The sequence below is a fragment of the Oncorhynchus keta genome, chromosome 34 (genome assembly GCF_023373465.1).
Source record: "Oncorhynchus keta strain PuntledgeMale-10-30-2019 chromosome 34, Oket_V2, whole genome shotgun sequence".
Classification (NCBI taxonomy): domain Eukaryota; kingdom Metazoa; phylum Chordata; class Actinopteri; order Salmoniformes; family Salmonidae; genus Oncorhynchus; species Oncorhynchus keta.
Genome location: NC_068454.1, coordinates 20,266,269 through 20,277,500, shown reverse-complemented (window position 1 = coordinate 20,277,500; position 11,232 = coordinate 20,266,269). Strand labels below are relative to the sequence as shown.

Genomic DNA, 11,232 nt, shown 5'->3' with positions numbered 1-11,232 from the left:
CTCGCCAGAAGACTGGGTGCGCTCGATTCATGTCGCTCGCGTGGAAGACGTTGAGTGATTTTGATGGGCTACATCCAAACTGGTTCATATACGTTTAAATTGTTATAAAGCTATAAATATGATATTTAAAAAAAAGTTATACGCTAATATAAGTATCATACAAGGCTTTAAATCCGATATGCAACTACTTTTGCTCAGTATTGGCCGCTCATCCGTGTATCCGGGGCAGCACATAACGCAAATGAAGTAAGAAACGTTGCATTGTGGGTTAAGTCAGTATTGTCTCCGGCAACAGACAAATGTACAATACATATTGTTGTCATCAATGCTTACGTTGAGAAATAATTAAATAATCCATTAAATATTCTTTACATTTGATTGAATGGTCTTATTTTTTAGGTATCACTTTGATGATCTAGCCAAGAGCTAAAATGGCAATACACGGGCAACAGTTTCATACGCCAGAACTGATTTATTCCTCAACTTCAATATACCCATTCTAGCCAGAACAGCAGAGTCACTTGAACATGGCGGAAGTTGGGAAGTTTGAACCAGAGCAGGTAGCTTACCATTTCATTTTTCTTGCAATAATACGTATATTTTGCCAGGCCATTTGTAATGCATTCATTACACATGTCTAACTGATCTTTCTGTACAACAGGACATTGAGAAGAAGATTGTGGAGACGAGACAGAAGTTCAACAATGTGTATGTCCAAAGACAAGGTAAATTCATGCTAACAGGCTAACTATCGTTAGTTAGGTAACAACATGTATTTTTACAACAAGACCCCCATATTCTAGCTAATTAACATTCGCTCCTAGCTAGCTGTTAGCTAAAAGCCAGATGTCATGTGCTGTTCGATTGCATTTCATCCATCTAGCTATTTTACTTAGCTAGCGCAACACATTATCATCAGCTGCTTTTACCAGTCAGTTGTTTGACAGATTGTTCTGATACATTAATTCATGGATGAGTAATGATTATTAGTTTGGCTACTGGCAGTGACATGACATATGTCTGTATTAACACCATAATTATGATCTAAACTCGTTTTTTGTAATAGAAAATACAGTTATATTGAGTAGCCTACTTGAGGTGTGACCTCAAGCCATACAATATCAAATCTAATTTTATTTGTCACATGCGCAGAATACAACAGGTGTAGTAGACCTTACAGTGAAATGCTTACCCCCCCCCCCCAAAAAGGTACGAGATAAGAATAACAAATAATTAAAGAGCAGCAGTAAATAACAATAGCAGGGGGTACCGGTACAGAGTCAATGTTAATGTGGGCACTAATAACAGAGAGTAGCAGCAGTGTTCCAGAGGGGGGGCCATGCAAATAGTCTGGGTAGCCATTTGATTAACTGTTCAGGAAGGAGTCTTATGGCTTGGGGGTAGAAGCTATTTAGGAGCCTCTTGTACCTAAACTTGGTGCTCCGGTATCGCTTGCCGTGCGGTAGCAGAGAGAACAGTCTATGACTAGGGTGGATGGAGTATTTGACCATTTTTAGGGCCTTCCTCTGACACCGCCAGGTATAAAGGTCCTGAATGGCAGGAAGCTTGGTCCCGGTGATGTACTGGGTCATACTCACTACCCTCTGTAGTGCCTTGTGGTCGGAGGCCGAGCAGTTGCCATACCAGGCAGTAATGCAACCCGTCAGGATGCTCTCGATGGTGCAGCTGTAAAACATTTTGAGGATCTGAGGACCCATGCCAAATCTTTTCAGTCTCATGAGGGGGAAAAGGTGTTGTCGTGTCTTCTTCACAACTGTCTTGGTGTGCTTGGACCATGTTAGTTTGTTGGTGATGTGGACGTCAGGGAACTTTAAGCTTTCGACCTGCTCCACTACAGCCCCGTCGATAAGAAGGGGGGAATGCTCGGTCCTCTTTTTCCTGTAGTCCACAATCATCTCCTTTGTCTAGATCACGTTGAGGGAGAGGTTGTTGTCCTGGCACCTATAGGCTGTCTCATCGTTGTCGGTATGCCTTTCAGTTCCCTGTTAAGCATTGTTGAGAGACCAATCCATCTTTCAAAGAACACTTGTTTCCTAAACAATCTTTATATTGGTAGATACATGTCAGCATTTTAGTAAATGAGGTAGCTGAAGGCAGCCTTGTTTAGTATAGGAGGCTAAGTGCTGTCTTCACTCTATGGTTGAGTCTTGTCATAAAAGGTTATAAGCAACAAACTCATAGGTGCTGTAGGTGTTATGGTTGTAGGTCAGACGTTGGAGTAGGAATTCAGTTTCATGTCAAGTGATTTAAGTTTTTTACTGTTCTCCCTCACAGAATCTGACAAATATGACTCCAGAGATGTGGACAGGCTACAAAAGGATGATGCTCTGGTGGAGGCATATCTGACATGGAGACTATACTCTGTGGACGATGCCCTGAAGATGATTGATGACAGTTTCCTGTGGAGGAAAGAATTTAGTTTGAATGGTGAGCGGTCTGGGCACATATTTAACCTCTAGTAAAACTCCACTGCACGTGCACTTGTTTTCAGAGAATGAAGAAGGTGTAAGTGTCGGTCATCAATTAATCACTCTTGAAGTGATTCATCTCGATCTGAGAAGCCTGTGGCTGTATTTGAACCCTATAACATGTGACTTTGGCCTTGCTTAGGGTTGAGTGTAGAAAACAGGAACAGCACACATTCTCATTCCCTGCTAAACTTGTATCTTAACTGTATTCAAATACAGGCAAGTTATACAGTGCAGTTTTATTTGGGCCTATAAGTATCACCACACTGGGATGGTTCATCAGTAGCTGTCTTTGTGTGTCAATGTGTTATAGATTCTTGACCTTCTCTCAGATAAAGGCTTATTGTGTGCTGTGTGGTAATATTTCCATCTGTTCCGCATGGAGACAATCCTCTCTATTTTTCTTACGTTTCACTTTTAAATTGCTACATTTTACTCATACCAATACAGGGTTTTCTAGCCAGACAACATTCAGTTTGTTAAATCGGTGTCATGCAGAAATTAGATTTACAAACGTTATCTCTTCCAATTGCCTAACTTCCGATATTGACAATGCCTTATTGTCACTTGTTGACAAGATTTGTCGGTCTTGTATGGTGGCGAGGAGTTAGGAATTACTTAGGTTTTTATGATAATTATTTTGGCCAATAATTGTTCTTGTTATAAAACATTCTTATTGATTTATGTTTTATATTGTTGGCTGATAATGTATTGTCTTGTTTCAGACCTCACTGAGAGCAGCATTCCAAAGTGGATGTTTGAGACGGGGGCTGTCTTCCTCCACGGCTACGACAAGGAAGGCAACAAGCTCTGTATGTTGATTAATGATGCTCATACTGCACCATATGTATAATTGATTTCTCTCTAATAATTACTCACAGACACTAGTATTACCCCTTACAAAAGGTTACCAAAAATTGTAAGCTATTGCTTTGTAATATGTTTAACACATAAAGTACCAGTCAAAAGTTTGGACACACCTACTCATTCCATGTTTTATTTTTTATTTTTTGCTATTTTCTACATTGTAGAATAATAGTGAAGACATCACAACTATGAAATAACACATATGGAAGGAATCATGTAGTAACCAAAAAAGTGTTCAACAAATTAAAATATATTTTATATTTTAGTTTCTTCAAAGTAGGCAGGCACCCTTTGCCTTGAGGACAGCTTTGCACACTCTTGGCATTCTCTCAACCAGCTTCACTTGGAATGCTTTTCCAACAGTCTTGAAGGAGATCCCATTTATGCTGAGCACTTGTTGGCTGCTTTTCCTTCACTGTTCAGTCCAACTCATCCCAAACCATCTCAATTGGGCTGAGGTCAGGTGATTGTGGAGGCCAGGTCATCTGATGTAGAAAATAGTAAATACATTTTTCATTTTTAACTTGAATGAGTAGGTGTGTCCAAACTTTTGACTGGTACTGTATGTTGAGGTTATTGAATGCAATACTTTTGTCTGTGTTCTCAGTCTGGTTCAAAGTCAAGCTCCATACCAAGGATGCAAAGACCAGCATGGACAAGAAGAAGTATGTTGCCTTCTGGCTGGAGCGCTATGCTAAGAGAGAGCCAGGGATGCCACTCACTGTTGTGTTTGACATGGCCGATTCAGGGATCAGCAATATCGTAAGTGAACACTTACCTTTTTGATTAAGATTGTAGTCTTTTCTTGTATTTGTCACCTTCCCTTATTATAAATGTAACCTTGATTTAGCTAGGCAAGTCAGTTAAGAACAAATTCTTATTTACAATGACAGCCTACTGGGGGGAAGGGGGTTAACTGCCTTATTCAGAGGCAGAACAACAGATTTTTACCTTGTCAGCTTGGGGATTCGATCAAGCAACCTTTCAGTTACTGGCCCAATGCTCTAATCACTAGGCTATTTGATAGTGTTTGAAGAATCAAACCAGGGCTACAGCTCTGATTTATACCAATGTCGCTGTTGATCCACTCTACATAGATTTAAGGAGGGCTTTATTGATCAATTTCTGTCCTCATAATTAAACATGTTTTCCCCATTTTCAAAAAGAAGTAGCCTACGTCTGTTTGTGTGTGGTTATGAGTGTCATTGAAGTCCTGTTGAGCTTTCTAATTTTGCTTACTGTTTGAGCCTGGGACTTGGAGGGATTGATGCTCTTCAATGGTTTAACACATTGAAAGTGACCTTTAAATTAGTTTGGTCATTCCAAGTCGACTGACTGCCTAATTCATATACTGACTTTGTCTCGATCAGAGTTTCCCAGCAGGCACTCTCCTTTCTGTCAGCCAGCTCGCTTCACTGGCCAAACTCTCTCTTGGAGTAATGCCCTAATAAAATACACACAAGCCAGAGAGAGAATAAATAACTTCACGAAACCCTAATATGAAATTAGTGTGTTAGTAGATTAGTTTGGGGAGCAACCTTAATGAAGTTTGCTGAAATAGGCACTGTGTGGGCTGGAACAGGCCTGGCTAGTGTTATCTCTAACTTTCTTAGTGAGTCTAGTGCAGTGGTTCCCAACAAGTGATACTAGGACCCCTGGCAGTACTTGGCCTATCCACAGGGAGTACTTGAGAAATCTCATGAGACCATAGGGCTACTGGTAAAATGCACATGAGAGGGTAAATCAGGGGTACTCTGGGCAGACCAACATTCAGTAGGTGGGACACCGAAAAAGGTTGGGAACCATTGATCTGGTGCAGTGTTTCCCAACCCTGGTCCTCAAGTGCCCCCAACAGTACACATTTTTATTGTAACCCTGGACAGGCACACCTGTGTACTGTTTGGGGTACCCGAGGACCAGAGTTGAGAAACATTGGTCTAGTGCATGGCAATGAGTCTCTGTAGGGCATAGGATGTAGCCAGGCTGATATGCTTCTCTTCCTAAGGGTCTGATTAGAATATTGATAGTTCTGTTGTCTGATGATAATATGGCCATTATGGTAATGAAAACGTGTGGTATCTTTGACTGAGCAGGGGTCTACAGTGTGACCACTATACTTGAATATGCGCCTAAATATGTTGTGCGGCCTGGAATTTTAATTTAGGACAACCAGTGCACATAGAAAAATTAAGGATTTTAGCTTTAATATCTCAAACATTTTTCGTTGTGCTCCTACATTTCTTTGTGTGCGTATGCATTTTTCTACTTAGATGCACACATGCTCCTTGTGAAAAAGGTCAGCGTAGAGCCCTGCTCAGTAAATTCTCATGAAGGAGGCATTTCATGGTTAGCTGTAATCCATTAAACTGACTGTGAAATGTTTTAGATACTGTTGGTCTTGTGGGATTGTATAAAAACCCATCTCTGTCTTTGTTTGAGGCCTCAGGACAGATAGTATTGGGTTGTTTACAGGGTTTCCAACACTCTGTCCTGCCCTCTGGAGCATGTTTATTTTTTACACGTGCACTACACAGCTGATTCAAATAATCAAAGCTTGATGATGAGTTGGTTATTTGAATCACCTGTGTAGTGTTCGTGCGAAAACCAAAACGTGCACCCAGAGGGGGCCCCAGGACCTAGTTTGGGAAACCCTGGTTTAGAGAACACTTTTGCACAGACAAAAAGGAAACATTTCAAAGCTGTCTGTAGTTATCTCAGCCAAGGCTTGATACTGTATGTAGAGCAAGTTTATTCAACCTTCTATGAAGATCAAGGTTACGCAATCATAAAGTAAACAACCAGACTGTAACGTTTCAGAAAATACTGTGAATGGATTACAGTTAATAATCCAATTTGAGCAAAGTAAGAGTAAAAGTAGTTGTGGTGTTGCATGGGGTGCAGTGTGCACTGCACACACACTACTTTTGTATCACACGTTTTTCCCAGAAATATATTTAATATGATTGAGTTGAGGGAAGGTGTTTGAAAGTATTGACTACAGCTTTGTTCAGCTTTGTGACAAAGTTTAAATGGTTATGAATTGGGTCATTGCACAGCTAGCTTGAGGCAGTAAATATCTCCGGCTGAGCAAACGGGTTCCCTATTGAAAGGCCATAAAACGTCTTTGCTAGTCAAAGCCTGCTTTGAGGCTGTATATAGTACTGTACTTTCTGAGTCCTAATTATACTCTCTTTCATTTTTTTCAGGACATGGATTTTGTGAAGTATGTAATTAATTGCTTCAAAGTGTATTATCCAAAGTTTCTATGTAAGTATATAAAATTTGAAACAATATGGAGTTCATTCACAGGTTGATTGATAAACGTTGTATGACACATATACAGTGGGGGGGGGGAAAATATTTAGTCAGCCACCAATTGTGCAAGTTCTCCCACTTAAAAAGATGAGAGAGGCCTGTAATTTTCATCATAGGTACACTTCAACTATGACAGACAAAATTAGAAAAAAATCCAGAAAATCACATTGTAGGATTTTTAATGAATTTATTTGCAAATTATGGTGGAAAATAAGTATTTGGTCAATAACAAAAGTTTATCTCAATACTTTGTTATATACCCTTTGTTGGCAATGACAGAGGTCAAACGTTTTCTGTCTTCACAAGGTTTTCACACACTGTTGCTGGTATTTTGGCCCATTCCTCCATGCAGATCTCCTCTAGAGCAGTGATGTTTTGGGGCTGTTGCTGGGAGACACGGACTTTCAACTCCCTCCAAAGATTTTCTATGGGGTTGAGATCTGGAGACTGGCTAGGCCACTCCAGGACCTTGAAATGCTTCTTAAGAAGCCACTCCTTCGTTGCCCGGGCGGTGTGTTTGGGATCATTGTCATGCTGAAAGACCCAGCCACATTTAATCTTCAATGCCCTTGCTGATGGAAGGAGGTTTTCACTCAAAATCTCATGATACATGGCCCCATTCATTCTTTCCTTTACACGGATCAGTCGTCCTGGTCCCTTTGCAGAAAAACAGCCCCAAAGCATGATGTTTCCACCCCCATGCTTCACAATAGGTATGGATGCAACTCAGCATTCTTTGTCCTCCAAACACGACGAGTTGAGTTTTTACCAAAAAGTTCTATTTTGGTTTCATCTGACCATATGACATTCTCCCAATCTTCTTCTGGATCATCCAAATGCTCTCTAGCAAACTTCAGACGGGCCTGGACATGTACTGGCTTTAAGCAGGGGGACACGTCTGGCACTGCAGGATTTGAGTCCCTGGCGGTGTAGTGTGTTACTGATGGTAGGCATTGTTACTTTGGTCCCAGCTCTCTGCAGGTCATTCACTAGGTCCCCCCGTGTGGTTCTGGGATTTTTGCTCACCGTTCTTGTGATCATTTTGACCCCACGGGGGGAGATCTTGCGTGGAGCCCCAGATCGAGGGAGATTATCAGTGGTCTTGTATGTCTTCCATTTCCTTATAATTGCTCCCACAGTTGATTTCTTTAAACCAAGCTGCTTACCTATTGCAGATTCAGTCTTCCCAGCGTGGTGCAGGTCTACAATTTTGTTTCTGGTGTCCTTTGACAGCTCTTTGGTCTTGGCCATTGTGGAGTTTGGAGTGTGACTGTTTGAGGTTGTGGACAGGTGTCTTTTATACTGATAACAAGTTCAAACAGGTGCCATTAGTACAGGTAACGTGTGGAGGACAGAGGAGCCTTTTGAAGAAGTTACAGGTCTGTGATAGCCAGAAATCTTGTTTGTTTGTAGGTGACCAAATACTTATGTTCCACCATATTTTGCAAATAAATTCATTAAAAATCCTACAATGTGATTTTCTGGATTTTTTTCCTCATTTTGTCTGTCATAGTTGAAGTGTACCTACGATGAAAATTACAGGCCTCTCTCATCTTTTTAAGTGGGTGAACTTGCACAATTGGTGGCTGACTAAATACTTTTTTGCCCCACTATATGTAATTGTTCCTATTATTGACCCACATCCTCTTTAAAATGGGTTTTATTAAATGTATTATAAGAAACAAAAGTACATGGAATGCCGTCATATGATTCTGTGTTAGAGCCAATGCTACATGAGTACACAGAGCGTTGGGAACACCTTGAGTTGCAACAACTCCCCTTTTACCCTCAGAACAGCCTCATTTTGTCCGGGCATGGACTCTACAAGGTGTCAAAAGCGTTCTACAGGGATGCTGGCCCATGTTGACTCCAATGCTTCCTACAGTTGTGTGAAGTTTGCTGGATGTTCTTTGGGTGGTGGACCATTCTTGATACACTCGGGAGACTGTTGAGTGTGGAGAAACCCAGAATATCCCGTTCAAAGGCACTTAAATATTTTGTTCACCCTCTGAATGGCACACATGCACAAGAGTGGCTTACCAAGGAAAACTTCTGAAAGGACTAATTCGAAGTAAAAACGAGTTGGCACACATTCCAAATCCATATCTCAATTGTCTCAAGGTGTAAAAGTACTTCTTTAACCTGTCTCCTCCCCTTCAACTACATTGATTGAAGAGGATTTAACAAGTGACATCAATATGGAATGATAGCTTTGACCTGGATTCACCTGGTCAGTCTATGTCATGGAAAGAGCAGGTGTTTTTAATGTTTTGTACACTCAGTGTATTTCACCCCTCAGTCATGGTCTTGTCATTTCAGCCAAAATGATCATTGTCGACATGCCATGGATCTTGAATGGTGAGTCATGTAGTTATTGAAACGATTTGCAACAGATACGGAATCATCGTAATTTGGACATCGTAGTTCAAATCAAAGTTTATTCATTGCGTACACAGATTTGCAAGTGCAGCGAAATGCTTATGTTTCTACCTCCAAAAGTGCAGTAATATCTAGCAATACAATAACCAAAAAAAAACATTTTACAAGTTCGTACATGTGTTTTTGTTTTTTTAGCCGCATGGAAGATTGTGAGGACATGGTTAGGTCCAGAAGCCATCAGCAAGCTCAAGTTTGCATCTAAAAATGAGATCCAAACATTTATTGGCCCTGAATACCTGCCTCCTCACATGGGTGGAACGGTATGTACCCGCAGTATTCAACTCACTGAAGATGGCAATGACGCCATAGCTACATATATTTTCATCTTACTATCATCTGATAAATTCCCTTTTCAAATGTCAACATTTGACAGGTTTTGCCTCTATTTCTTCCCTCACTTGTCATGAGAAAATGTGACTAACCTGTGATTAGTCAATATTTATATTTATTTATTGTTGACTTAACCCAATGAGTCCCACTTAACACCGGTGCGTTTTGGACTTCTAACCCCTTTTAAACATCGTGTTGGATTCATCTATTTCTTCTGGAGACTAATGGTTGGTACCTACGGCGTGATTAACGGGCTGAGCTAGAGCGGTTTTTGTGAGAAGGACGGATCCCGAAAGAGGATTTTTAAATCTTTATAGTCCAATTCGTCAGTGACAACTTCACACAGTTGTCACTGATGAATTGGATATTCATTTCCCAGTGAGGAAACAATATCTGTACCGAAAGCATTCATATAAATGTAATTTTTTATGAGGTTTTTGTTTCGGCGGACCTTATTTCTTTATTTGACGTTCATGAATGCAACTGTTTATGTCAACTTGTTTTGTGTTCTACTTGTAGCCCTGGTTCTCCTGAAAATAAAATGCTAAAACACTTCATTGTGAGACAGAATATAAGGGCTGGACTTGCAGATAAGTGAAAAGCTGATTTTTGCTGGGGTCTCGACGCTGATAGTATTAACCCTATCGCTGACTTCATTCCAGGATCCCTTCAGATACAGCTATCCTCCCCTTCCTGACGATGACTTCCAAACGCCAGTATGTGAGAACGGACCAATCGTCAGCGAGGACGACAACGAGAGCAAGGACTTCGAATCAGACAGCAAGGAGTTAGAGTCGAGCTTCAGCTCCGAGGTCGCCATCGAGTCCAAAAAGGTACAAAACCTTTAGTTTAACAAACTTTTTTTGTTTATTTAACCGAACTCCTCCCTCTAAATGTAGGTACAGTAAGGAAGACAGTAACGCATAGAATTAAATATTCACGCTGGGGCTGCATATGAACTCATACTCCGCCTTGAATAGCCTACTACTTATCCACTTAATTTTCAGAAGTAGTACATGAGTCTGTTGTCATGTTTCTAATGTAGCCTACTGTTAAAACTGATGATGGATGCTGCTATTACTCATTAACAGTAGAGTCAATACATTTAGTATCTGCAGTGTGCTGATTACTGACGATTTAACCCTGCATTGGGCTCTCTACGAAACAGCAGAGACCTTTTCTCTTCGTCATTAGCCTTAATTAACATTAAACACACCCCGTTCTCACTTGTCAGTCAAATAAGACATTAGAGGTTCAGTCAAGTCCCTCCTCACTTTGATGTGCCGTTTTCCTCCCAGACCCTTTCATTTCTCAACGTTTAGGGTGAGATTACAGCATGTAATCGGCCTCCTCTATGGAGAGAGCTGTGAATTGTAGAGGCGGTAATGTCCTAATTTGGCAGCTGTTACGCTCTTCCTCATTGTCTCAGTCAAGGTGACTCCCCATGTCTCCAGCTGCAGCTTAATCCTTCCTGTCCACTGACTGTACTCACATAACACATCACAGTCCCTTCTTCAGTCTCCCTCACTCACCCCACGGCTCCTCTCATCTCCTGAGCACTTCTCTGGCTACTGAGAATGTGTCAAGTCTGACTGCCGTCACAGAAGCTCTTCCTAGCTGTGCTAGAGACTGCTTTTCCCCCCACATGCTTCGTTCAGCATACCTAACTTCACAGAAGTTTTTAAAGCACTTCCCAGAATACTTCATTTATTGTGTTGTCGCTAATGATTTTGGCTCAACCTAGTTGGAGGCTGGGTGATGAGAGTGAGACAGACGTTGGGGTGATGTGGTT

General features: G+C 41.0%; 1 protein-coding gene across 1 annotated transcript in view; it reads left to right on the top strand.

The window, feature by feature from the left end:
• Nucleotides 1–317: 317 nt before the first annotated feature.
• LOC118366805 (motile sperm domain-containing protein 2-like) overlaps nucleotides 318–11,232 on the top strand; it is a 29,117-nt gene continuing 18,202 nt past the window's right edge. Inside the window, exons 1-9 of the mRNA XM_035749496.2 lie at nucleotides 318–560; nucleotides 662–725; nucleotides 2,296–2,448; nucleotides 3,215–3,301; nucleotides 3,964–4,118; nucleotides 6,563–6,623; nucleotides 8,991–9,029; nucleotides 9,246–9,370; nucleotides 10,103–10,273. Coding sequence (XP_035605389.1) covers nucleotides 528–560; nucleotides 662–725; nucleotides 2,296–2,448; nucleotides 3,215–3,301; nucleotides 3,964–4,118; nucleotides 6,563–6,623; nucleotides 8,991–9,029; nucleotides 9,246–9,370; nucleotides 10,103–10,273 — 888 coding nt within the window. The 5' untranslated portion in view covers nucleotides 318–527. The remainder of the gene's footprint in view (nucleotides 561–661; nucleotides 726–2,295; nucleotides 2,449–3,214; nucleotides 3,302–3,963; nucleotides 4,119–6,562; nucleotides 6,624–8,990; nucleotides 9,030–9,245; nucleotides 9,371–10,102; nucleotides 10,274–11,232) is intronic.